General features: G+C 53.5%; 1 protein-coding gene across 1 annotated transcript; it reads left to right on the forward strand.

Annotated features, from left to right (window-relative positions):
• The first annotated feature begins 1,370 nt into the window (after positions 1-1,370).
• On the forward strand, positions 1,371-23,060 carry MS4A10 (membrane spanning 4-domains A10). Its single transcript, XM_072970731.1, has 9 exons — positions 1,371-1,562; positions 1,999-2,118; positions 3,235-3,291; positions 4,880-5,008; positions 6,151-6,261; positions 8,444-8,562; positions 9,820-9,928; positions 20,580-20,663; positions 22,971-23,060. The coding sequence occupies exons 1-9, from the start codon at positions 1,371-1,373 to the stop codon at positions 23,058-23,060; spliced, it is 1,011 nt and encodes a 336-aa protein (XP_072826832.1).
• The last annotated feature ends 1,146 nt before the right edge of the window (positions 23,061-24,206 follow it).

Consider the following 24,206-nt stretch of genomic DNA (forward strand, 5'->3'; position numbering starts at 1 on the left):
TCCACTGCAGGAATTCTCAGAACTTTTAACATGCTAAAGAGGGAGAAGGGGATACCTGGGGTTTCTCAAACTTTTTTGATCATGGAAGACTTCTGCTACTTATCTGTCAGGACCAGTATTCCATGGAGCATACTTTGAGAAAGGTTCCTCTGGCTTCTTGAATCCATCCCCTATTGGATATTTGACCCACCTGCAGTGCCATGACTCTGAAAAGTGAATGAATGCCCAGGTAGAGGCATTTCTGTCTCCCACCATCACTGCCTCCACAGCAGGAAAACTGCAAATTATGGGTGTTCAGATAGGACCTCCTGACCCACACGGTCAGAATTAAAAATCAAGATGGATGTGACCCCCGTTTCTTTTTACTAGAAAGAATAAAAATAGCCCAATCCCAGATTCCCCAACCCCATTCTCCCGAGAAAGACTTCAGCTTTTCTCGCCAAGGCACTGGGCAGCTCCCAAGTCTTGATGGGCCCCGCACCAACAGACAACATCGTGATCCGGCCCCTCGCCAAGTGGAGCTTTCAGCCTCCTGCAAAGATTTCCCAACCCCTTTCTCATGCCTGTTAAAACCTCCAGAACTTTTATTTTTATTCACTGAGGCAACAGGGCATGAAAGACTGAAGTCCATAAGCTCTGGAGCCAATCTACCAAGTTTTGAGTCCCAGCCCAGGCATTTCACTGGCTGTGTGACTTTGGGCAGGTGGCTTAACCTCTCTGAGCCTCATCTGCAAAATGAGAGCAGGGGCAGAATTTACCTCATAGGGTTGTGATGAGGATAAAATCAGATCGTGCATGTAAAATGCTTATCCCGGTGCCTGTAACAGAGAAAACACTTGTGAACGTTGACTTAGGTGTGTTGGCTCAGTGTTGGCTCGTGGTAAGTCCTCAGCAGAAGTTTCCTTCCCTTCTCTTCCCCATAGTCCCAAACCCAGGAGCCACCACCATTGCCACAGTTGGTAGGATGATTATTTGATTCCCACCTGCCTTCTTTCGGTTTCATCGTGGACCAGTGGATGGTGACTGGTTACGAAGTTCCCCTCACCTGCCCAGGCCTCCTGCACCCCCAGGCTCTTGCCAGACTTCAACTTGGGTGCGATCTGTCTTGCAGCACTTGGGAAGTTTGCCCAGTCCTCCTTTTTCTGCCCTGCATAAAGAGCCACATCCCTGCAGCCCCACAGAGGCTGTGAGGCCGTTTGTCCCCATCCCCAGACACAGGTTACTCCAGGTCACATCAAGCTCAGGGGTCGCCACACTGTCCAGCCACTGTTCTAGGAGGCCCTGGCCCAGAGGGCGGAGGTCTCACCCAGGCACAAGCCCGAGATACGACAGTTCTGACCTGGCCCGCTGCAGGGTGCTTGGCCCAAGTCATGGTAGCCAAACCCAGTGGAGTCGCCGCAGTTACTCCCACGTCTGGGAGGCTCCCGCCGAGGCAGGCCCTCAGCCCCACCTGGCCTGGCCTGACAGGTCCACCCCGGAAGGTGACCCAGCCCAGCCTCCTGCCTCCGGACTGGCACCTGGAGAAGCCCAGGAAGACGAGCCGCCTTCTCAAGGAGCTGGGCGTGAGTGTCCATTTCCTGAGGCGCAGGGGTTGGGGAGGGGAAAGGGAGGAGGGGGCACACGGGGAGGAGCCCTGAGGATGGAGGAGAGTGAAAGAGCCCCCAGCTTCCCTGTTTAACACCAATCCTAAAACTTACAAAGCTGTTGAGGGATGGGAGAGGCTGTCTACACCTATAGCAACCGCGGCTCGTATGGGCTACAAGTTTCCTCCCTTCCCTTCTCCTCCCCCTCCCCCCGACCCCCTGGGCACTGGCGTGGCCACAGGCACGGGATTCCCACCTGCCTTCGGAGAAGTGGTCCTTCCTTGCAGACCTGCCAGGATCCCTTAGAAGGTGGGAAGTGGACTTGGTTCAGCCAGCTGCTCCAGGACCCTAGCGACCTCCTTTAGGGCCAGTCCCCTGATGGCAGCGCCCTGCCCCCTGCCCCTCTCCTGCCCAGGCCTGCCACGTTGCCGTCGCTCTGCTGTACTTGATCCTTGGGGCTTACCTGGCTGCTACAGTCCAGAGCCTTCACCTGGTGGTGCTGAAGTGTTGGTATCCGTTCTGGGGAGCTGCCTCTGTGAGTAGACACCAAAACGTGGGCCAGCTGTGGGGGTTAGCAGGCGATCCTGGAGGACCTGGCATTTAGGACCGGATGCAGGATGGGGCGGAGAGAGCAAACAGGGGAGACAGAGCAGGGAGCCCCTTTCTCCAGTCTGTGGCTCTAGCTCTGCTCTCTCAGTGACACTGGAAGAAGCAGCTCCTTTCCAGGGGCCCCTTCAGGCCTACAGCCCAGGAGAGCGCCCCTAATTTAGCATGTGTGCCCAGGAGAGAGGAGGGTGAGGGTGAGCCTGGGGGATTGCACCTTCCTCAGACTTCTGGGCAGCCAGGCTGCCTTTGGATCCAGCCACCCACCCCTGACTCCTGAAGACTCTGTTGGGGACAGTCTGCAGGGCGCAAGGGTGTAAGGCCTGGCTCCTGTCCTCTCTCATCCTCAGCCAGGATGAGAGATAAGAGGACACCAGTGTGAACACCTTTCCTGAAGGCTCCCCAGGGCATCTTCCCCATCCTGGTCCAGGTGGAGCCCTGCTTACACGGCAAGTCCCAGCTCCTCAGCATCCTCTCAGGCAGCTGTCCCGACCCTGCCATCACTTCGGCCCTCGGCCCCCACTGCCCCTGCTCCAAGCTTTCAGAGCATAGTGTGGGAACTGTCTCCGCACGGGCACCTATCCATCCCTGTGCTTCCAGTAACAAGTGCATAGTAGGCGCTCAGCACTCAGTTGAAAGAATAATTGCAGAAAAACACCAGGGACCCAAGAACCAAGAGCTAGTATCCTCCCAACCGCAGGATGGAGAGGGGTGAGGGTCAGAGTGGAAGGGACAGTGCAGGTGATCCCAGGATGCTTTGGGCTGGTAAACCGGGGATGCAGGAGAGGCCAGGAGGGCTTTCTGAGCGCAGGACACAGCCCGAGCCCAGAAGCGGAGGTCTGTGCGCAAAAGGAAGACCAGCCTAGCTGGAGTGGGGCCGGGGACGGGCCGTGTGCGGGCAGGGTCAGCTCCCTTAGTCGGAGGGATGATGTTCTCTGCCCCACCAGCTGCCAGAGGCCGGTATTTTTGGAGATTAGCAGGAAGGGAATTTGTGGGTTTCAGGGAACTCCAGCTTCTCTCTTATGACTGTTTCAAATCTGGCCCGCAGTTCCTCATTTCAGGGATCTTGGCGATAACGAGGGACATGTTTCGGAAAAACTATCTGGTAAGTCCGAGCGTCAAGACCGTTCCCTTCTGTCCAGAGGCTGGGGTAATGTTGCAAAGAGCATCGTACGCTGGGGATTCAGGAGGCCGGTCAGGATTTGCTAGGAGCGGGCACAAGCCTCATGGACAGCAGAGGGTGTCCTAACAGAAAGGTCCCCCATCCTGGAGGTCTGCCCTCACGCCCCCAACTCCCCACCTTTCTCTCCACCCACTGACCTTCCTCCACTCCAGCTGTGGCCACTGTCCTGTCTGACCTGGAGGTGTCATACAGCCTGTTCACACAGAAGCCTGGTGATTGTCCTGTCAAGCCCCCCTCAGCTCCGCTGTGCCCTGGGCTTGCCTCTAACATCAGCAAGTCTACAAGGCCTGCAAGCCGGGCTGCAGCCAGGTGTCCGTCAACTTTTCATCTGTAGGTGTCGGCCTGACACAGCTATTTCTCCCCTGCGCTGTGCTGTCTCCTACCCGAGCACCTTGCCCTCTCCCCTCTGGGCATTCTCTCCTGGTTTTGACTTCCTCCCAATCATTCTTCCAGGCTCAGCTTACACACCTTCTCCTCCTCCAGGCAGTCTTCCTGATCTGCCATAGCTGGCTTCTGTGTCCCCACAGCTCCTTGGACTTCCCTGTCTCCTGTCTCTCTCATGTACTAAGTTTGGACAGCGGGTGTCTGAGCATCTTTCTAGCCCGGGGTGGCCCAGGGAGGCACAGAGCAGACACCCACACAAGCCTGGAAGGATGGAGGTGGAGGGGAGATGGAGGGACCATCCCCAGCAATCCTATGTCATGGCCTCAGTCCGCCCCCTGCCCCCAAGCCTTGGTGGGGTCCACATTCATGCCCTCCCAGCCTGAGCCGGGCTGTGGCTGCCCCCGCCCTCTCAGGGGATGTTGAGATTAGGATGGTGTTGTACCACTTACCCAGCAGAGGCACGAGATGCTTGGCAAAGACCTGGTCTCTTCTTAGAACCCTGAGACTCCCCTTTCCTACACCTGAGTAAAAGGATACTCTTATTGCGGAGAAGTCCATTCTAGCAAAAGGGGTAGGAGGTGCCTTATGTCTGTATGCTTTCCCCGTTATGGGGGTTTGCACTTGGCAAGAGGCTCGTGGAATAATGCATGACCCAAGATGGTGATGAACAAGGGTGTTTCAGGGGCCATGGTGGGTGGGGAAGGAGGTGAGTGAGGACAGAGCACCCTCAGGGATGGCTCTGCCCTCTCCTGAGGGGAAGGAGCAGGGTAGGGGGCCATTTGGGCGTTGAGACCCTGATCAGCTGGCACATACGATGCCAGGATAGTTGGGGACAGCTTTGCACGGGAGACGGCAGGGGAACCTCCTTCTTTATTACAAAGCCTGTGGATCCAGAGGTGGCCCTTTGATTCCCCCAATCTAGTCCCATAGGAGGTGAGGGCCGGTTGTGGCCTCCTAGGTGATCAGCTAGCTCAGAAAGCCATGTTTGGGTGTGGAACCTCAGGCCCAGAGACGGGCAGCATTTTCCTGAGGTCACAGAGCGAGCTACTTGCTGACCTGGATGGAGAACTTAGATCCTGTCTCTAACCTTCAGACACTGGTTGTTACTTTCACTTGTTGCTTACAGACGGTGTGCCTGAGCACAAACACCATCAGCTTCTTCTGCGTGCTGGCTGGCCTCTTTGTCATCGCCAAGGATCTCTTTCTGGAGAGTCCATTTGAGTTCCCCATCTGGAGACCATACCCCAGTGACATAGTGCGTATCCAAGCCCCGGGGGTCCTCTGACTCCCGGGAGCGTGTTGCCTTGGGCTTGGCTGAGTGGAAGTTTCTAGCTCTCAGAAAACCTCTTACGGGGTCTGGCATGGGCAGTAGGGCCCTTGGTGGATCTGTTCCCAGCCCATCCCCTCCGAGGAGAGGTACAAAAAGGGATGATGGCCTTCTCACTGGTCAGCATCAGGGAGCTGGATGGGGCCTTGAGTCACTGGGTCCAACTTTAATAGGCGGAAAACCTGAGGCCCAGAGAGGGGGAGAGGACTGTCTGGGGCTGAGCAGCAAGTTGGCAGCAAATTTGAGGACCACAACCTGGGACTGCTGATTCCCTGTTCCAGGCTCTTTAAATATCATAGCCCTGGTGACCCCATGATCTGACGGCCTCACAGCAGCCTCACAGAGCTGGCCGAGTTCACTTTGTTATCCCCATTTTATGGGGGTGAACACTGAGGTCCAGAGAGGCTGAATTAGTGGACCAAGGCCACACAGCAAGGCAGGAGTGCAATGAGGACTCAGACTGGTCTGACTCCAAGCTCAGTGCTCCTTTGACCACAGCCGCCTCTGAAGCAGAAGGCAGACCAGCCATTCCGCATGGGTGCCTGCGGCCTTGGGGCCAAGATCCAAGGGTTCTGACCACGGTGGTTCACTACCCTCTGTTTCCCTCCTCCATGCATGTGCAGGTGTGAGCACACACACGTGCATGGACACACACACAAACTTCCTCCCCAAATGCTCGTGGCCCTATGAGACATCCTAGCTGTGGTCTCAGCCCAGCTCCCCCACCCTCCCCCAGCTCTAAGAGATGCTCCTTCTCTCTGAGCCTCGATGTCCCCACGTGAGTGGGGTTGGAAGAGACGATGCTTAAGGCCACCTGCTCTTCTACCAGGGACCCAGGAGATTCTCCAGCTCTCAGTGTTACTCACTGAGAACCTGTGGGTACCAGGCACTGAGCATAGAGCCGTGACTGAGACAGACCCCGTCCCAGCCCTGCAGAGCCCTGCCCTGCCTCCCCCTGCACACCTGAGATCCGAAGCCCCACTCCCCTCTGCTGGCAGGTCTGACCCCTGCCAGTGCCCCCGTGATGGGTGCAGCTACCCAGCGATGCCTTACCTGCCTCTCCCTCCCAGGTCCACATCCAGAGACTGGAGCTGGGCCTACTGTGCCTCACCTGCCTGGAGGTCTTCCTGCCGGGGCTCACAGCCGTCATGGCCTACAGGGATGCTCGCCTGTCTGCAGAGGTGAGAGCCTGCAGCAGACGGGAAATGAGGCTACAAGAGGTGCAGAAAGGGGAGCGGGGTGGGGGCATGGAAAGGACATGAAGAATGCATCTCTGACTCTATGCCAAGCATTTCCTAAGTGGGGCCACAGAGAAGGGGAGACAAAGCCCGGGGACAGAATGCCAGCCCAAGGTGAAAAATGTGGGGCTACCAAAGAGAAAACACCACGGGTGTTCAGAACGTCCAGCCACTGCACTCTCAGCTCTGAAAGCCCTGGAGATCTCATACTGAAGATTCGTGAGGCTGGCAGGATGGGACCTGCAGGTAGGCTGGGAGAAGGGACCTGCAGCTCAGGGAAGAGCATCTGTGGCAGCTCAGAGACAGGCCAGGGAAGGCTGGCAGAGCTGCAGCACGTGGTGGGGTGTGGCTGCAGTGGGAGTGAGCAACGGGGGATCACAGGGACTGGGCCCTTCGGGGATACCAGGTGCCCTCTCTGTTAAGCAGGTTAGAGAAACAGAACTTATTTAACTTAATCTTCTCAACTACCCTCTGAGGTAGGTACTGACTTTCCCATTCTACAGATAAGTAAACTGAGGCTTAGAGAAGTCTTGTCACTTTCCAAGGTCAAACAGCCATAAGGAAATCCAGGACTCAGCCCGGGGCTGGTCTAACCCATGGCCAAGCCCCCATGTACTTGGGAGAGCAGAACAGCAGCCTGGGGTCAGATATGTTTTGAAATTAAAAAAAAAAAGCTAGTCTCTCCCCACCCTAGAAGTGATTTCCTAGGCTCATTTCTTTAAAGGAAAAAAGTTCATACTATAATCTTGACTTGAGAACAACGTAAAAAATGTAGGTTCTAAATTCCCCATAACTCTGCAGCTTTAACGCGGCGGCTGTCCTCTCGTTAGTGTCATCCGTCTATTGAGTTTTCACGTGACGCTGATACAACTTTGCGCTTGATTTTGACTTAACACGAAGCAAGTTAGCTGTCCTGGTCTGCCTGGCTGTCTGGCAGAAGTCTTGCTGAGATGTTAGAGAGCTGGTAGGGTCCTTGTGTCACTGAGGCCAACCCCTCTTTCAAGGATGGGGAGACCACGGTCCCACTACCTGGCGGCAGGAGCTAACAACAACTCTTCCTCCTTCCTGGCACTCGCCGTGTGCAGGGCGTTGTGCTAAATGCTGCAGGCAGCTGTATCAGTTTCCTACCACTGCTGTAACAACTTGTCACAAATTCAGCAGCATAAAAGGACACAAATGACACAAAAACGATCTTACAGTTTTGAGGTCAGCAGTTTGAAATGGGTCTCTGTGGGCTAAAATCAAGCTGTGTGGGCAGGGCTGCCTTCCTTTCTGGAAGGAGAATCTGTTTCCTTGCCTCTTCCAGCTTCTCGAGGCTGCCGGCATTCCCTGGCCTGTGTTCCTTCAAAGCCAGCGGCCCAGCATCCTCCAGCATCTCCCTTCTGTCTCCTTCCTGTCTCCCTCTTACTCCATTAAAGACCCTTGGAATTACATGGTTCCTACCTGGAAAATTCAAGACAATCGCCCCATCTCAACCTTAACCTGATTAGCAAACTTGATTCCCCTCTGCCAGGTAATCTAACACGGTCACAGGTTCAGGGGTGAGGACACAGACGTCTTTGGGGGCCACAACTTCTTCAACCTCATGACCACCCTGAGAGCAGATTCAGCTTTCCTGTTTCTAAGAGGAAGAATGAGGCTCAGAAGGGTTAAGTGGCTCCCGACGGTCATGCAACCAGCAAGTGGCCGGGTCCCCAGGGCTTCTGTGCCCTCCTGCATCTGGAAGCCAGTGCTGGGGACAGGCTCTGCAGCTCCCCATCGCTAACCCAGGGACGAGGATGCGGCGGCATTAGACCTGCCCTTAAAATGAATTCTAACCCAGAGGGACCTTGGTGTATCCGCTGCCCCAGCCCCACTGGGGAAGCCAACAGGGTGAGCGATCTGCAGGGTCACCAGGCCCAGAACGAGGGCAGGGTCTGCTGTCTCCCACCTGGCCTCTTCCTTCTCAGGATTAGGGAAGGGGAGAGAGTCACACACTGGCCTCCTGAAAGTCCCTCTGTCTCTTGAGCCTCAGTTTCCCCATCTTCACGGGGACTTGAGACTCCAAGTAAGCCGGTGGGAAGGGCTTTGTCAACAGTCACTCACTCCACGTATGTGAGCAGCGGATGGTGGCCTCTCTTTGCAGAAGGATGACCTGTCCCTTGTTCCTGGCACACCGTTGGAGTGCAGAGGGCCGCCAATGACGCCCCCACCATCATACAAGGACGTGACTCAAGGCGACACGCAGGACGAGCAGGAGCAGAGGTGAAGAGGTCTTGGGCTCCCCCACTGTCTGAGCTCACCCCGCGGTCCCTTCTCCCGGGCAGATTTGGACCGATTCCGACGGGCAGTTACCAGAAGGAGCAAATGGGGCCTTTGCTAGAACCTTCGTCCTGTGCTGGTGGTTGAGGCTGAGGCAGTCCTCATGCCCTCAGGCACAGGAGGGACCCCCAGACCCCCACCCCCTGTAACACCTCTACACCTCACTGGCTGGCTGGACCAGAGCACGACCAGGTCCTGCCCGCCCACCCAACCAGCCTTGGGGGTGGGCCCCTGGGCTGGCAGCCCCCAGCACCCCTTCCTCACTCCCTGGGCACTTCCCCCAGTCAGTGGTGGGTGCATGGGGAGCCTGTCCATGTGGGGCTGTGTGTGGAGTCAGAGAAGGGTCCTCTGAGCCCAGGGAGGCACCACCTTCCCTGGACTCAACCCACCTAGAGCTCTCCGGGGAGACTTGTGCATCTGAATCCCTAGATTTGGAGTGGGGGCAGCCGGGGCGCTGAGCCAAACAGAACCTGTGACCAGCTCCTCCCTCCAAAGCATCAGCGTGTCCCCCTGACCCCTGGGGTCTCAGTGTCTCCATCCATACAGTGAGGGGGCAGGTGGATGAAGTGGTCCAAGGCCTTTCCGCCAGGAAGTTCTGAGATCAGAGTCAAGTTCAGGATCCTGGCCATGATGTCCGAGGTTGCCAGTGAAGCTTCACCCTCAGAATTCAACACCCACTTGTGCTGAGTGAATGGGGGAGAGAGACACCTTCCTCATTTCCCGAATTTCAGTCATCCAAGGACAGTCTTTGCGAGTTTTGTTTATTTTCAGACTGTACTATATTCCCTTTGTGTTTCCTTAAATTGATTTTTTTTCTCATATACTATTATATTAGAGGGGTACTTTGTATCAGCAACAAACAGGAAGTCAGTATCTTTCCATAAAAAGAAGCCAACCACAAAAATGAAAAAAAACCAGCTTACCACGCCACCTCTGTGATCTAACCAGCTACTTTCTGCCTCTTGTTCACTCTGTGTCAGCCACCGTGACTTCCTCGAGGTTACACAGACACCCCTGGCACACCCCCGCCTTGGAGCCATCCCCGCGCCCTTCCTTTGCCCAGACTCTCTTCCCCCAGGGATTTGCAGAGCTCGCTTTTTGAATCTTTACTGAGTTACTGGCTCTGGACCAAGGCAGATATCATTTAATCCTCCTATCAGTCTGGGATGTAGGTTCTGTTACCATCCCCATTTCATGCAGGCTCAGAGAAGTTAAGCAAGTTGCCCAAAGGCACACAGCTAGTAAGTGGCCGAGCTGGGATTTGGATGCAGACAATCTGGCTCCAAACTGGCACCCTAACCCAGCTAGAGTACGGCCACTGGGAGGTGCACTTTTGCTCTTCAGACGAGACTGGCACACATGAGACGCTAGCACACCAGTCTACACAGCCAAGTCAGCCCTCGCAGCTCATGGGAGCCCTGTCCTCCCCGACGGGCCACTTCCCAGGGAGCCCAGGTCCTTGGTTGTCTGGGATGGAGTCCTCTGCACAGTTCTGTAAAATCCCTGTGTGCAGTGATGCCCCCAGGGTCACCTGCCCTTGCACCAAATATTCCCAGAATCTGAGATTCTCTGAATTGTCCTATCTGCTTTGCCGCCTCCCTCGTGGCCACTGCTGGCTGTCACCTCTGGTTTGGGTCACTGGCCTGCCTTTTTGCTTCACTGCTGATCTACTGCTTCTGTGAGTTGCAGCTGACTTTAGAACAGAGTGTAAGTAGAAGTCACTGCGCTTTGCAGAAGCATCAGAGAGAGCCAAGAGCCATGCAAATGCTTGGGGCAAATACGGTCTCTGAAGGGCGTGATGAAAAGGTGAAAGAACAGGGTGTGATGGGCCGCGTGGCTGTCTGGAGAGCCAGTGTAGATTCCAGCCGTGCAGTAACTTGCACTGCGATCTGACTCCGCCCCTTCCTCTGCTGGGCTTCAGTTTCCTTATTTGGAAAATGAGATGTTGTACTAGAGTGGTGGTCTGCTTGGGTCAAAGTAGGACACTTTTTTGATTTATGTTTTCTAAAATAATCAATCAATAAAAGACATGTCAAAACAACACTCCCTCTCAAAGGGCATGGTGTCGTGGCCACTGGGGAGGGCTGGGGGAAGGTCCTGCGGCTGAGTGGCCCTCAGGTGAGTTGGCCACCGCCCAGTCCCTCTGGGCTGCTGGACACCACACCCTGGGGAGGGGCTTCACCGCTAGCCAGCTGACACCTTCAGCCCACGGGATGCAGGACTTCTGACCCCGGGTTCAAAACTGAAAGTAGTTTCTGACCACTGCTGTTGCTGTAGGTAAGTTTTTGTCACCATTTCGAAATATATTTAGTCCTTAAACTAAACCTAATACAGGAGGGTTACAATGACTAAACAAGTGTTTTTGCATTTTGTATATTTGCTTTCTCTTTCTCCATCCCTGTCTATACTCCTCACACACACACACACACACATACACACACATACACATACACACATATACACACACATACACACATGCACACATATAAATACACACACACACATATACACACACATACACACATGCACACATACACACAGACATCTATATAGCTACTTCTTTGTTGAACCATTTGAAAGTAGGTTGCAGACATCATGACCCTTCACCCCCAAATTCTTCCCCCTGCATTTTTTCCTGAGAATATGAACATCCTGCATGATCACACTATCACTGTCACACTAAGAACATTAAAAAGATTTCCAAAGCTGGTAGGACCAGATAAATTGGGAGTACGAGATTTGCAAATATTAACTAGTACATGTAAAATAAACAAACAACAAGTTTCTTCTCTAGAGCACAGGGAACTATATTCAATACCTCATAGGAACCTATAATGAAAAAGAATATGGAAAGGAATATATGTATGTATCTATATGACTGAAACGTGATGCTGTACACCAGAAAGGGACACAACATTGTAACGGACTATATTTCAATAAAATAAAAAAAAAAGAGAATTCCATAATACTAATACCCTGCCATACTCAAATTCCCCCACAGGACCAAAATGTCCTTTATTATCTTTTACTTTTAACCCAGATCCAATTGATTTTCATAGTCAAACAATCAAATCGATATTTGATTGTTACATCATATTATTGTCTTTTAATCTGGAATAATCCTGTCATCTTATTTTCACAACACAGACTCTTTGAAAAGAGCAGCTGTCTTGCGGAATGTCTACTTGTGTCTTCGTGGCGGCCCTTCACTTCCTTTTCAGTCTCCTTCCATCTCTTGGATTTCTCTAAGGAGAAAGTCTCAGTTTGGGACTAATCTGCTAATCTCTCTTCTTCCCATGAGACAGCAGTCCTAACACACAGCAGGCAATGGCGTTGAGACAGAATCTAACAATGCTGGTTTGCTTTCTTTGGGTTGACTTCTGTGGCTGCCTTCTCCTCACTACAAGTGACCCTGGATTCACAGTGATGGTACTGATACAAAGTGCTCTTTTTAGTACACGTCTGTAAGTCCAAACAAAGCAATGACTGGCGTGGGGTCTCTTTGAGGGGGTGATGAAAACACTCTAGAATTGTAGTGATTGGTTGCAACTCTGTGCATCTACTAAAAATCATTGAATTCTTTTTAAAGTCCATTTAAAGAAACCCATTGAACAGATAATGGTACAAGACACATATAAAGATATAAAACTCGTGAAGGTAGAGCTTGGATGATTGAAGTCTGGGAAACAAGGCAAGGAGGGCCCCGCACTCCACCCTGTTTACCAAAAGGAAGTAGGTTTATACTCTGAGGTTGAGATTAAAACCTCACTTTGGCCCTCAACTCTGGAATTCTACTTCCTGGTCTCATAGAACTTTTGTCCTGGAAGAATCTCTGTGGATTATCTCATTTAAGCCCTCAAGTGACAGACGGAGAAACTGAGGCCCCAATGGGTGAAGGGGCTCATTGAAGGCTACCCAGCAGGCCTTTGACCGAATTGAGGCTAGAACCCAGGTCTGCTGCCGTCACCCCACCACCCATGACGTGCTCCCCAGCCTTGGCCAACTCATTCCCTGGGAGTCTGACAGCAGGAAGGAGGCCCACCGCTCTCTGCATCCATCCCCCACCCGAAGGTCCTGGCTCCCCAAAGCTATGGTCTCCTCCTGTCCGTAGGACGATCCTGCAAACCCTAAACTCACCCCCACCGGGAGCACCAAGAGAACTCTCAGTCACATCCTTCCTTCTTCCCCACCTGCACCCAGGTCCTCAAGGCAAGTGATGGAGGCATCGCACTCATTCATGCCCTCCTTCCACAAAAAGACCGAGTTCCTCCTGTGACGTCTGGGGTTGGACAACCACGAGCAAACCCCTACATGTTCCCCAGCCTCTTTGAGGTTAGACTCTGGTGGGCGGGACAGGCAGTAAATGAACGATCACACCAATAAATGCCTAATTGCTAGAAGGGAAATGGAGAGATGTTATGGAGAATGTGATGGAGAATTGACCTGAAATACAGGGTGGGCAGGGAGGGGGGCATCAGTCAGGCCTTTCCTCGGGAGGTTGTCCTAACGGGGGCCTGAAGGCTGCCCAGCGCTGACCGGGAGAGGGCACACCGAGGCACGGTGTCCGAGCTGGCCGGGCCCTGCCGCGTCTTCCATGCATGCTGAGCTCTTCCCAGACCTCAGACTTCAGCCCACGCTCTCACCTCCTGTCCACCCCAGATGGCCGCCATCACTTCCTCGCCGCCTCCCCACTCCTTCCCAGTATCCCACTGCCCTGCATTCATTCAGGAGCAACTTGCCTGCCGAGGGTTAGACAACCAGGGGAGCAGAACCAGTGGGAGATACACACGGAGGTTTGTTGCAGGGAATTGCTAATGTGATTGTGGGGCTGGGCCAGCTGTCAGGAAGGACGTGCTGGATCTCCCGGGCATGAGCTGGAGCTGCCATCCATGGAGGGAGTTTCGTCTTCATCAGGGAAATCTCGGTTCCATTTTTCAACCCTTTCGTCTGATTGAATCAGACCCACCCAGATTACCTAGGAAAATCTCCCTTACCTAAGGTCAGCTCACTGTGGAGTCAGTCACATCTACAAAACAAACATCCTTACAGCAACACCTTGATGAGTGTTTGGCTGAATGCCTGGAGACAGGATCCTAGACAGATGGGTGCAATCAAAAACTATCACGTTTAAAGTTACTTAATAAAGACTTGTTTCCATCAAAGATATGAATAAATAAACCTATCACAGACACACAGACACAAAGAAGATGCAGAAAGAGTCAGAGAGGGCTGGCAACTACAGAATTATCTTTGGCAAGTGTGGAGGGGGAGAGTGTAAACATCTGCCTATGAACGAATTTTATTCCGCCCCAGTAGCTAACCTTGACTGAGTGCTTATGCGGCGCCAGCCACCTTTGTAAGAAGTCCCCACAAAAGTGAGCTTATGATTGAGGAAACTCAAGCACAGAGAGGTTGTGTAATTTCCTGGAGTCACACAGCTAGAATGTGCTAGAACATGGTAGAACCAGGAATTACACTCCTTCAGATACCAGAGCCTGAACTCGCTACCACTCTGCAATGCTGCCTCCCTTTGTTGGTCCATTTATGTCAGAAGCAACTAAGCAATTTGTCAGCATCATCTCTTCATCCTCCAGGACCTCACAAGGAAAGGTCTGCAGTTATCCCTGCTTTACAGGTACAGATACTAGAGCTTAAGGACGATGTGTAAGACAACTCCTTGGTGGCAGAAGCTTGGACTCAAGCCTCATTTGATTGACTGCAGAATCCAGCCCCTTCACCTCCTTGAAACTGAGGTGAAAAAGCCCTTCTTCGGCTGCCTCTGGGAAAAAAGCACAGGACAAATTAGCATAGCGCAACTAGGACCCACGGGGCAGTGCTGCCGGAGGATGAGAGACCTGGCTGAGCCTCCAAGGGGGAATGGTGTCCTGGCAGAGGGAACAGCATGCACTGAGTCACAGGAGGGAGGAAAGCAAGAGGCAGCACTGGCCTCCAAACACAGGAAGCCTCCTTTACAAAGAGGTTAGCATCGAAAGTCAGCGGGTCAGGTAATAAATCACAGCGAGGGTCTGAATGTTTGGGTCCCCCACCAAACTCACATTTGAAACCCTAATCCCCAACGTGATGATGCTGGGAGATGGGGTGTCTGGTAGGGGGTCACTAATTCATGAGGGTGGAGTCCTCACAGTGGGATTAGTGCCCTTAGAAGAGACGAGAGAACTTGCTTCTCTCTCTGCTCTCAACCACGTGAAGCTACAACGAGAAGGCAGCGGGCTACAGGCCAGGAAGGGGGCCCCTGCAGGACCCCGCCATGCTGTACCTGATCTCGGACGTCCGGCATCCAGACACGTGAGAAGCAATGTTGGCTGGGGAGCTCTGTTACAGCAGCCCGAGCAGACTAAGATAACCAGGTAGGGTCAAAGTCACGGAGGGACTGGTCCTCAAGATGCCATAAATTACCCAAAAGTTCAGTAACACGGACCCTACTCACTGAAGGAGCCGCCCATTCTGTTCCCATCAAGGCTCACACGGGGGCATCAGCTCGTGGGGAAGGTGGTGGGGGTCCCCTAGCTATTAGATGCTAGCTTTTCTCAGGGCGGGGCGAGGGGTGAGCGTGCAGAGTCGAACCTGAGGCGATTGAAGATTAAAGGTCACCCCTGGGGATCTGTTCTGGGTCGGTGTGGCTGGCGGGAAACCCGGGGCAGAGCCGGGGTGGCAGGGGGAGAGGCGGTGCCCAGAGGATGGGGAGCGGCTCAGAGGTCTGACCTGGACCAGAATCACCTGTGGAGTCTTTAAACCCTACCGACTCCCCCAGGCTCTGCCTCCAGCGGCTGTCATGTAATGGGTCTAAAGCCACAGTTCTCACTGGCAACGTCTGGAGGCACTTCTGGTTGTCACGGCCTGGGGGCGGGTGCTGTTTCCTCATCTATATGATTAACAGACTGAATGAAAATGAAATGCAGCAAATCAAAATCTGCGGGATGCAGCTAAAGCAGTGCTTAGAAGGAAATGCACAGCCCAAGGTGTTTATACTAGAAAAGAAGGACAGTCTCAAATGTATAAAATGAGGAACTCTCCAACTTCACGCTAATGACCAGAGAGGTCACAGCGTCACACAGCCATAACCCCTGACGGTACCAGTCAGTCTAGCCCACCACTCTGACCTTACTGGGAAGGGAGTAGCTGGCCCAGCCTCACACAGAATGTTAGTGGCAGAGCCAGGACTTGGACTTCAGACCCATGACTGTTTATCCAACAGGCTCTTGGGAACCAGACACTGGGGCTTATTGCTCTGTGTTCCTTCCTGAGATGCCACAGGAAGGGAATCCCAGTAATTCCTTATTCTTTGTGAACCTTTGTCTGCATCCCTTTGGGTCCCCTGAATACTTCACCTTTGTCCATTTCCCCGCCATGGACACATCCACTCACATGGTGGCTTGTCCTGCCCTGAGGCCCTCCTGAAGGCTCCATCCCATTTACTGATCACCTTTTAGGGCTAATCCTTTTCTACGAAGATGCCTGTGGTTGGCCAATCTCTTCCTTTTTAAACTGAATCTAGTCACTTTCTGTCACTTACGTGTTAACTCTGCTAGACTGCAAGACTAATGGGCTTTTCTCTAGCTTTGTACTCCTGGCCCTTGATAAATATATTGAAATCAAAGTGACATTTGCTGATTTTGTCTTCCTCTCGGCGTGTGTCTGAGGAGCAGCCATGTGGCAGGGGTCTGGCTTGGACCCATCTCCGCAGCTTGGATGGGCAGAGGGGAGACAGCAGGAACTGATTCAGCACCCGCAGTGGGCCAGGCATGAGGATGCCACTCATGATACAGATGAGAAGGCTGAGCAGCAGAAAGGTGAAACTGCTGGTCATAAGGGAGCATATTTATTGGAATCCCAGTGCAGCTCTTATACAGAACAATCACTGGTTAACTCAAGAGAGACCTTGAGTCTCGCTGAGAACTGTGTCTTAGTTCTGGCTGCTGTAACAAAAACACCATAGACTGAGTGGCTCAAACTACAAACATCTATTTCTTACAGTTCCAGAGGCTAAGACATTCAAGATCAAGGCAGTGGAAATTTCAGTGTCTGGACGGGCCCTCCTCCTGGTCTATGACTGTCTTCTCCCTGTGTCCTCACATGGCAGCAGAAGCAGGGAGCTCCCTGGGGTCTCTTTCATAAGGGTAATAACCCCATTCATGAGGGCTCTGCCTTCATGATCCAAGCACCTCCCAAAGGTCCTGCCTCCTAAAACCATCACACTAGGGGTTAGGACTCAGCATATGAACTTGGGAGGGACATTCAGTTTATGACACTTGGATCCCATGGAAATATTGGCCAAGTCTAGGCAGGACCTCAGAAATATGAGGCATGGAAGTCACACGCACTTGGACAATGGATACATTCTTTTTCCGTGTCAATAACAAATCATTACAACAGAAATGTATCCCTGATCCCAACCATAAGACTAAAAATGTTACAATTGGAAGTAGCCTTGGGGGCTCATGATCCGGTCCAGTGTCTCCATTTTACAGATGTGGAAACTGAGGTCCAAAAGGGAAAGGTCTTGCCAAAGTCACACAGCAAGTCACTGCCTTTAGTAGAGGAAGCCAGGTCTCCTCCCTCTCCCAACAGTGCTCCTCCTACTATCTCGGGCCAGCTCCGACTGAACTTGTGAGATGTTCCAGTCCCTTCTGCTAGCTCTCACACTTGGCCTCCATGCTGACAATAGCACCACCTGCCAGCTGTCCTGATGGTTCCTGTGCCCTCCTACATGGCTCACAGAGGTGGTGGGGAAATTTTAGGGAACTACCCCTTCCAGAATCTTCCAAGTTGAGGTGGCAGCACACATGAGGGAAGTGGAAACAGGGCCGACCTTTGAAGGGTGTTTGCAATGGGCTTGGAGAGACGGTGAACCTGGGGGATGCCTTCAGCTCGCAGAGGAGTTGGGATGCTTCCCTGACCATCACCTGCCTAGGTCCAGGTGTAGCCCTGGGTAGACACAAGGCTGGCAAGTGATGGGCAGACACCCATTTACATAAAGAAACTCACAGGCTTTTATAGAGGACACTGACATCTCTGCAGAGGAAAGGTGGGCATCTGGGAACAGAGACCATTTGAAACAGGGCTACAGGACCCAAGGGGTGAGTACAGTTTCAAGCCTCAGGAGGGCCTTGTCCATGGTTCCTGCAACTGGCTTGCACAGCTGGCAGGAAAGAAGATGCTAACATGTATGCAGTCCCCTCCACTTGCCAGGAATTGTGCCAGGCACTTTGCACGTTGCATCCCCTGGGATAGATATTTCCCCCATTTTTGAGAGGAGGAAACAGGCTGAGAGAGGTCAACTGACCTGCTCAGATGTAGGAGTTGAGACATTGGTGCAGAGGGCTCACAACCAGGAGACCTCATACGCATCACCAAAACGGAGCAGGGGCTGAAGGACCAGAGGAGTGAATGGGCTGGCGTTCTGCAAACTAGCCTGGTGAGAAGGATCACCTGAGGGTGCTTTCGAGGCAGAGACTCCCAGGCCCCTTTTCGGGAGGGTCTGATTCAGAAGACCAGGAGTGAGGCTCAAGGGGTTGTATTTAGCAAGCCCCCAGCTGATTCTTATGATCAAGCAAGAAGGGGGAAATTCACCAGGTGGGGAAAGGAGACAAGGGCACGGGTTGAGACTGCAGATACCGCTGAGATGTGCTGGGGGCATTGAGAGGCTGCAGGCTGGGTGGAGGAGGAGCGATGCTGGCAGAGGTGAGAAGGTGCCCAGCTTCCCAGTGGAGGGCAGGCAGTCCAGGAAGGCTCAGAGCCCAGGCCTCAGACCCCGGGGTTCTCCCAGCTCTCTGTTCTCGAGTTCCTTGTAATTTGAGGTTTGGAGTTTGGTTGGATTTTTTTTTAATGTCCCCCACTGTTGCTCAGGCAGCATGAGGTAGTGAACTGAACGCTGGATATGAGGGTCAGAAGGTGTGGGTTCAAATGTAGACCCACTGATTTATATCTGTCTGACCTGAATAAATTAGAGGCGGATGCTCCAGGCCCTAACCACCTCAAGGGATATTTCGTAATTAAGCAAGGATGTACCTGAGGACACTAGGTAAGTGGTAACAGGCTGTATAGACAGGTGTAGCCTGCAGGGTTGGTGTTATTAAGTAGCCTGGCAGAGCAGGATGATGAAAGGAGAGACTGGAAGAGGTGTCCTAAAGTAGGAAAATCCAAGTTTGTAGCCAGCTGTCCTGGGTTGAAGTCCCCGCTGCACTGTGTGATCCAGGCAAGTTACTTAACCTCTCTGGTCCTCAGTTTTCCTGTGGGTGAAATGGGGCCTATCAAATGATAAACACTTGTTGTAAGCATGAGCCTAGGGGCAGTTGTCCCCCAATCCAAACCTCTTTCCTGCCTCTGTTCCATTCATTTCCTTTAACCGGCTCTCCTACCCAGCCCCAGGCAGCAACTTCAGTGTGACTTAGTGTGTTTTGTTTGTGAATTGTTTCTTGAGCAAGTATTTAATTTATATACATGGTATTGTGACGTCTCATCCTGTTTCTGGCTATTTTTTTTTTCCACTCAGCCCTGTACTTAAGATTCTTTGGTGTGACTCTCTGTGAACCTCCTGTCCTTTGCTTTTAACTGTTAGAAATTGTGCAAGCACACACGCCATGTTTAACCAACCAGCTCTCCTAGTAATGAAGCCTTACCTTTCAGATGGGGAAACTGAGACCCAGGAAGTGGGGATCTGCCTGGGAATGCTCCTCTTCATTCTTGGATCCCGTACATGTGTGCCTCAGGCATTCCGCAGAGAGGGTGTCTGAGACGGCAGAAGCCGAGACCCTGGCTCTGACTCCCTCCAGCAAGCCTGAGGCAGCCCAGCCCACAGCCCAGCTACCCTCGGAAGCCTGCTCATCAGTGATGCTAATCCAGGAACAGCAGCCAGTGATGGTGCCTCCCCCCGAAACCCCGGGGGTGCCCTGGCCAAGCCCAGAGGAGCCATTCCCACAGCCCGAGACCCTGGAGCACGCCCACCCCAGCAGGAAGGAGCTATTCTTCCAGAGACATCCAACCACCTTAGGAGTGAGTGGACCGCTCCATCCCCACAGACCCTCGTCTTTCCCAGGTAGACATGAAACAGCCACCACCAAGTCCAGCAGCCACGGAGTCGCCAGGATTTATAGGGCCAAGGATATGTTCCAGCTGGAAAGTTAGAGCAGCAGGGAGGCAAGACAGATCCACAGGGTGTTCCCCACGTGGCCCCCAGCTCAGAAAAATAACAAAAAAGGCTGGGGCAGCCACCATGTCTCGGAGGGCATCTGATTGAACCCAGGGTGAGGCCACTCTGGAGTCAGGGGACAGCTTCCCTCTGGGTCCAAGAATCCTTGGGGAAAGAATCCGTCCTTGCCTCTTCCAAGCGCCCTGTGGCTGCCAGCTCATAGCCACGCCACTCCCACCTCCACACTGATGACCACATGGGGCTTTCCCTGTGTCTCTTCCTTTCTGATGCGGACACTAGTCCTACTAGATTAAGGACCACCCCCCCCATCCACTGGGACCTCATCTTAACCTGATTACATCTGCAAAGACCTGACTTCCAAATAGGTCCTATTCACAGGTACCAGGGGTTAGGACTTCAGCATGTCTTTGGGGAAAACACAACTCAACCTACGACAGATGGCAAACAGCTCTTACACTGATGCCAGCTCTGGTGGGTTGTGAGGACTGACTCGTGGGTCTGTGTGGGCACAGGGTGATGAAGTGACCCCAGGTACACCTGTACCCTGGCCTCGGGGCCATCTGCTGGCTGTTCAGGCCGACCTGGTTTACCTGGACGAACAGCCGCCCTTAGCATCCATGGCCCATGGGATCCGGCAGCCGGAGCAGACTTGTCTTTCTCACCTCCAGAGCAGGTCTGTGGTTCTTCCCGGGTCAGAAACCTGTGCAGGATACCCGTGACTCGTGACACGTGTGGCCAGCACCCTCCCCTGCTGGCTGGGTAGTGGTGGGTGCTCTGGTCCCCTTGGCAGATGAGCCTGGTCAGCTCGCTGTGTGGCGGCCTCGGGATGTGCGTCCTGCTGATGGAGCTGGCTGCCAGCAGTGGGTATGCCCAGGTGAGTGCTGCCCAAAAGGCAGAGAAGTTAAAGGGGCCGGAGAACCAGCACCTGCCCATCTATGCACCATTTAATCCCGGAAACAACTCCCAGAGATGCCGTCTTCTCCCCCATTTACCAAAGCGGGAGCTGGGGAATAAGATTGAATTGCTTTATCAATTGCTCAAGGTCACAGAATCCTTCAGCCAGAACTCGACCCCAGGTCTGTCTGCTCAGGCTCTTACCCTGCCTTGAAGAGTACAAAGAACGCTTGCATGAAGTGAGAAGCTCCCGCCCCTTGCCCCGACCCCAGGACACAGGGCAAGTCCGGAAGACTCTGAAGACAACGGTCACTGGGCTTCATCGTGAGCCTCATCTTTCCTGACTGGGGTCCAGGTCAGATCCATGGGACGTCAACTACTATCTGTACATCATGGGGTCACTACCGTGGCCCCCCGACATGGCAAGACTAGGAGTGGGAACGCTGTGGGGAGGAGGTCCATCTGCTTAGTCCTGGGGAAGGACTGGGCTGGGGGCCGACCTGCTCTTTACAGTAGGTCTGGAACCCCAGGCAGGTACAGGAGTGGGAAACACACTGTCCATGGCTGCCCTGCCCTGAACCCTCAGCAGTCCCACTGCCTATGACCCCAGACCTTCCCCCATAGCCTGGGGTCCTTAGACAACCCCGAGACTCGCATTCCTGCCCGTGATCTCAAACATCGCTGAATCATCACAGCCACACCCGTGTTTCCTCACCAGTAGTGGACAAGGTGCACCTCCTGGCTCCCCGTGAGCCTCGTCACTGTTCCCACCCTCCCAGGCTCTCTTCTCCGTCCCTCCCCTCGGGCTCCATAGGTTCAAGTGTGAGACCGACCTTGCAGCTTTCTCTGACTGTGGTCCTCTCTCTCTCCCCTCTCACAGCCAGGACTCTCTTCCCGTCTCCACCTCTCCATCCCCAGCCACAGCCCAGCTCTCCCACGGGGCCCACCATGACCTACTGCTGAATGCACTAGACATTCTTCCATGAATTTTCTTACTCGATCTTTCTGAACTGGTTGCTGTGGGGAGTCAGGCTGGCTGAGTGGCTGACCACATGGGATTTGGACCAGGACAGCTGTGTCTGAACCCTAGATTCATCTTCCCAAGTTGTGTGGCTTTGGACAACTCCCTTAATTCTTCTGAACCTCAGTTTCATCCTCTGTGAAATGGGTTCAGAGGAGTAGGTACCTAATGATTGGGATTTAAATGAGCCCATAGCAGGTGCACAGGGGATGACTGATGACACCCTTTCCTTGAAATCTCCTCTTCCCTTATCCATCTGGGTACCAGTTTTCAGCCCAGCACGTGGTGTGTGATGCCTGCTTTCCTGGTCAAAACTGCTGACTGGTTCCCAGGCCCCGGGTGGTCCCTCCCACACTGAGCAGGGGTGCAGACTGGGCTCCCCACCGCTGGCTTTCCAGGTGCCCCAGAAGAGTCTCTCGGCGCTGCTGCTGCTCTCCTCCACCCTGGAGCTGGGCATTGCTTCCTTGTGCACCTCCTGGGCTCCCAGGCCACCTTCTGCTACACCTGGCTGGTGAGTGGGTCAGTGAAGTCCCAGCGGAACAGGACAGGTGCACCCTCGCTCTGTCCCCAGGTCCTGGATGGGGTCGGCAAAGGGAGGAGAGACAGCAGAGCGGGGGGGGGGGGGGCAGGGGACAGGAGCCTGTCCTCCCGCACCCAGTGTGCAGTGGCCATGGTGAGCCCCATTGGATCTACACTGGGGGCTGCTGCTTGCACTGAAGACCCCGTGAGAACAGGGGAAGGGGTTTGGGAAGAAGATGATGACAAAAGCCTAAAGCCTGGTGCCCATGTTGGTGAGGCCAGACTCAGGTGGAGGCCACAGATGCCACAGAGAGAAGAGCAGAAGTGACACCCCTGGGTCCCAGCTGAAGCCTGCAGCCTAGCGTGTGCTGTAGAGGATCATTACAACAGCTCGCCTTGGCCAGAGGCCTGCGGTGGGTAAGGAAGTTATTGTGACCCCCCTCCCCCCACATCACAGGTGAGGGAAGTGAGGCTCAGAGAATCAAGGTGACCCAGCTGAGGTCACAGCCAGCCCAGAATCCAAGCATCATCCTTAGGCAAGCTTCTCCCCGGGGAATGCCATGGTTGCGGGAGCATGCTGCCCCAGGGGATCAGGCCACCACTGCCTGCTCTGCTGAGGTGGGGCAGTGGGGGGGACCCAGGTCCCAGGGAAGCAGGATGGAAGGTCCAAAAGGATCATGGGATTGCTTGGGCTTCTGGGAGAACAGAAGGCAGGTAGCCTGTCTCTTCCTCCATCTCCGACTCCAGTACCTGAACCCAGCTGAGGACGCACCCATGACTACAGCCGCCCATCCTGAAAGCCCACTGCAGCTGCAGCAGCCCCCGGCCACCGCCTGAGCCCAGGGCCCCTGCTGGTCCTGAGAGCTGAGCTCAACGTGGTGTCTAAGGACTCTTGCCCAGCTCTGGCTGCTCCAAGGCTCTGCTGCCTCCCAGACTCCTGTCTCTGCAGGATCCACCCTCCCTTCGTCACACTTAGCTCTGTAGATCACTATCCCACCCCCCTACACAAACACACACACACACACACACACCCAGCATGGGGACAGGGGCTTGGTCTCGGTGTCTAGGAAACTTGCCCAGCATTGTTGCTTTGTTATCAATAAATGGTTGACATTCAGCTTGGGTCACATCTGTCTGGATCTAGTGACTGAAGTTGTATATCTTGTCTGTGTGCTCGTGTCTGGGGACCCTGAGTATGTCAGGCCCACATGCGATGGTGAGACAGACCAGCAGGCAGGAGTACCCGCCTCTCCTCACTTAATGACTCAGATTTGTTCCCGAAGGCCCCGCTGCTAAGTGAGAAGCACTAAATAAAAATATTTTCACGAACCCGAGTAGGATAATTATGATATATCCACCCCATCCCTACCCAGGGAACCCAGGCAACTCTCAGGGAGAAAAACGTCCCAGGACGGCAAGCGTGTGGGTGGAAAGCAACCTGAACGCAAATACACTTACAGAACTGTCTCCTTCCGCCCACACCAAAGGACGGAAAGACTTGCAAATGGGTAGTGGGTGGAGACGGGGCAGCAGGAAGCCCTTCCTCAGAAGATTCATTCACCAGCATCTTTACCAATTTTCCAAATCTGGGGGGCTCAGGGAGAGTCTTCAAGCTACCTTCAAAGTTAGACCATTGATAAGAGCCTTTAAAGCAAAATAAAGGCTAAACTCTCAAGCCGTTGGAAACATGTGAAATCGGGGGCTAGGGTATAGTTCAAGTGGTAGAGCGCATGCTCAGCACCCAAGAGGTCAGGGGTTCAATCCCCAGTACCTCCTCCAAGTGGAAAGCAATGAAGAAACATAATTACCTCCCCCTCATAAGAAACATGTGAAACCATACATGTGCCCAGGAGTAAGGATAGCCTTAGAAATCTTCTTGGAAGCACATGTTCCCTCTTGGCTGACATGCCTCAATTTCCCTGGAAACATCTCCACATCTATAACATGGGATAATGATAGTTCCCACCTCACAGGGGTGTGATA

This window comes from Vicugna pacos, chromosome 10, assembly GCF_048564905.1.
Source record: "Vicugna pacos chromosome 10, VicPac4, whole genome shotgun sequence".
NCBI lineage: Eukaryota > Metazoa > Chordata > Mammalia > Artiodactyla > Camelidae > Vicugna > Vicugna pacos.

Bases quoted from the DNA above. Each gene is read 5' to 3' on its own strand.
- MS4A10 (XM_072970731.1), top strand. From the start codon at position 1,371: ATGGTAGCCAAACCCAGTGGAGTCGCCGCAGTTACTCCCACGTCTGGG. The intron at 2,119-3,234 runs GTGAGTAGACAC...TCTGGCCCGCAG, and splicing joins CGTTCTGGGGAGCTGCCTCT to TTCCTCATTTCAGGGATCTT. The intron at 20,664-22,970 runs GTGAGTGCTGCC...CTCCGACTCCAG, and splicing joins CCAGCAGTGGGTATGCCCAG to TACCTGAACCCAGCTGAGGA.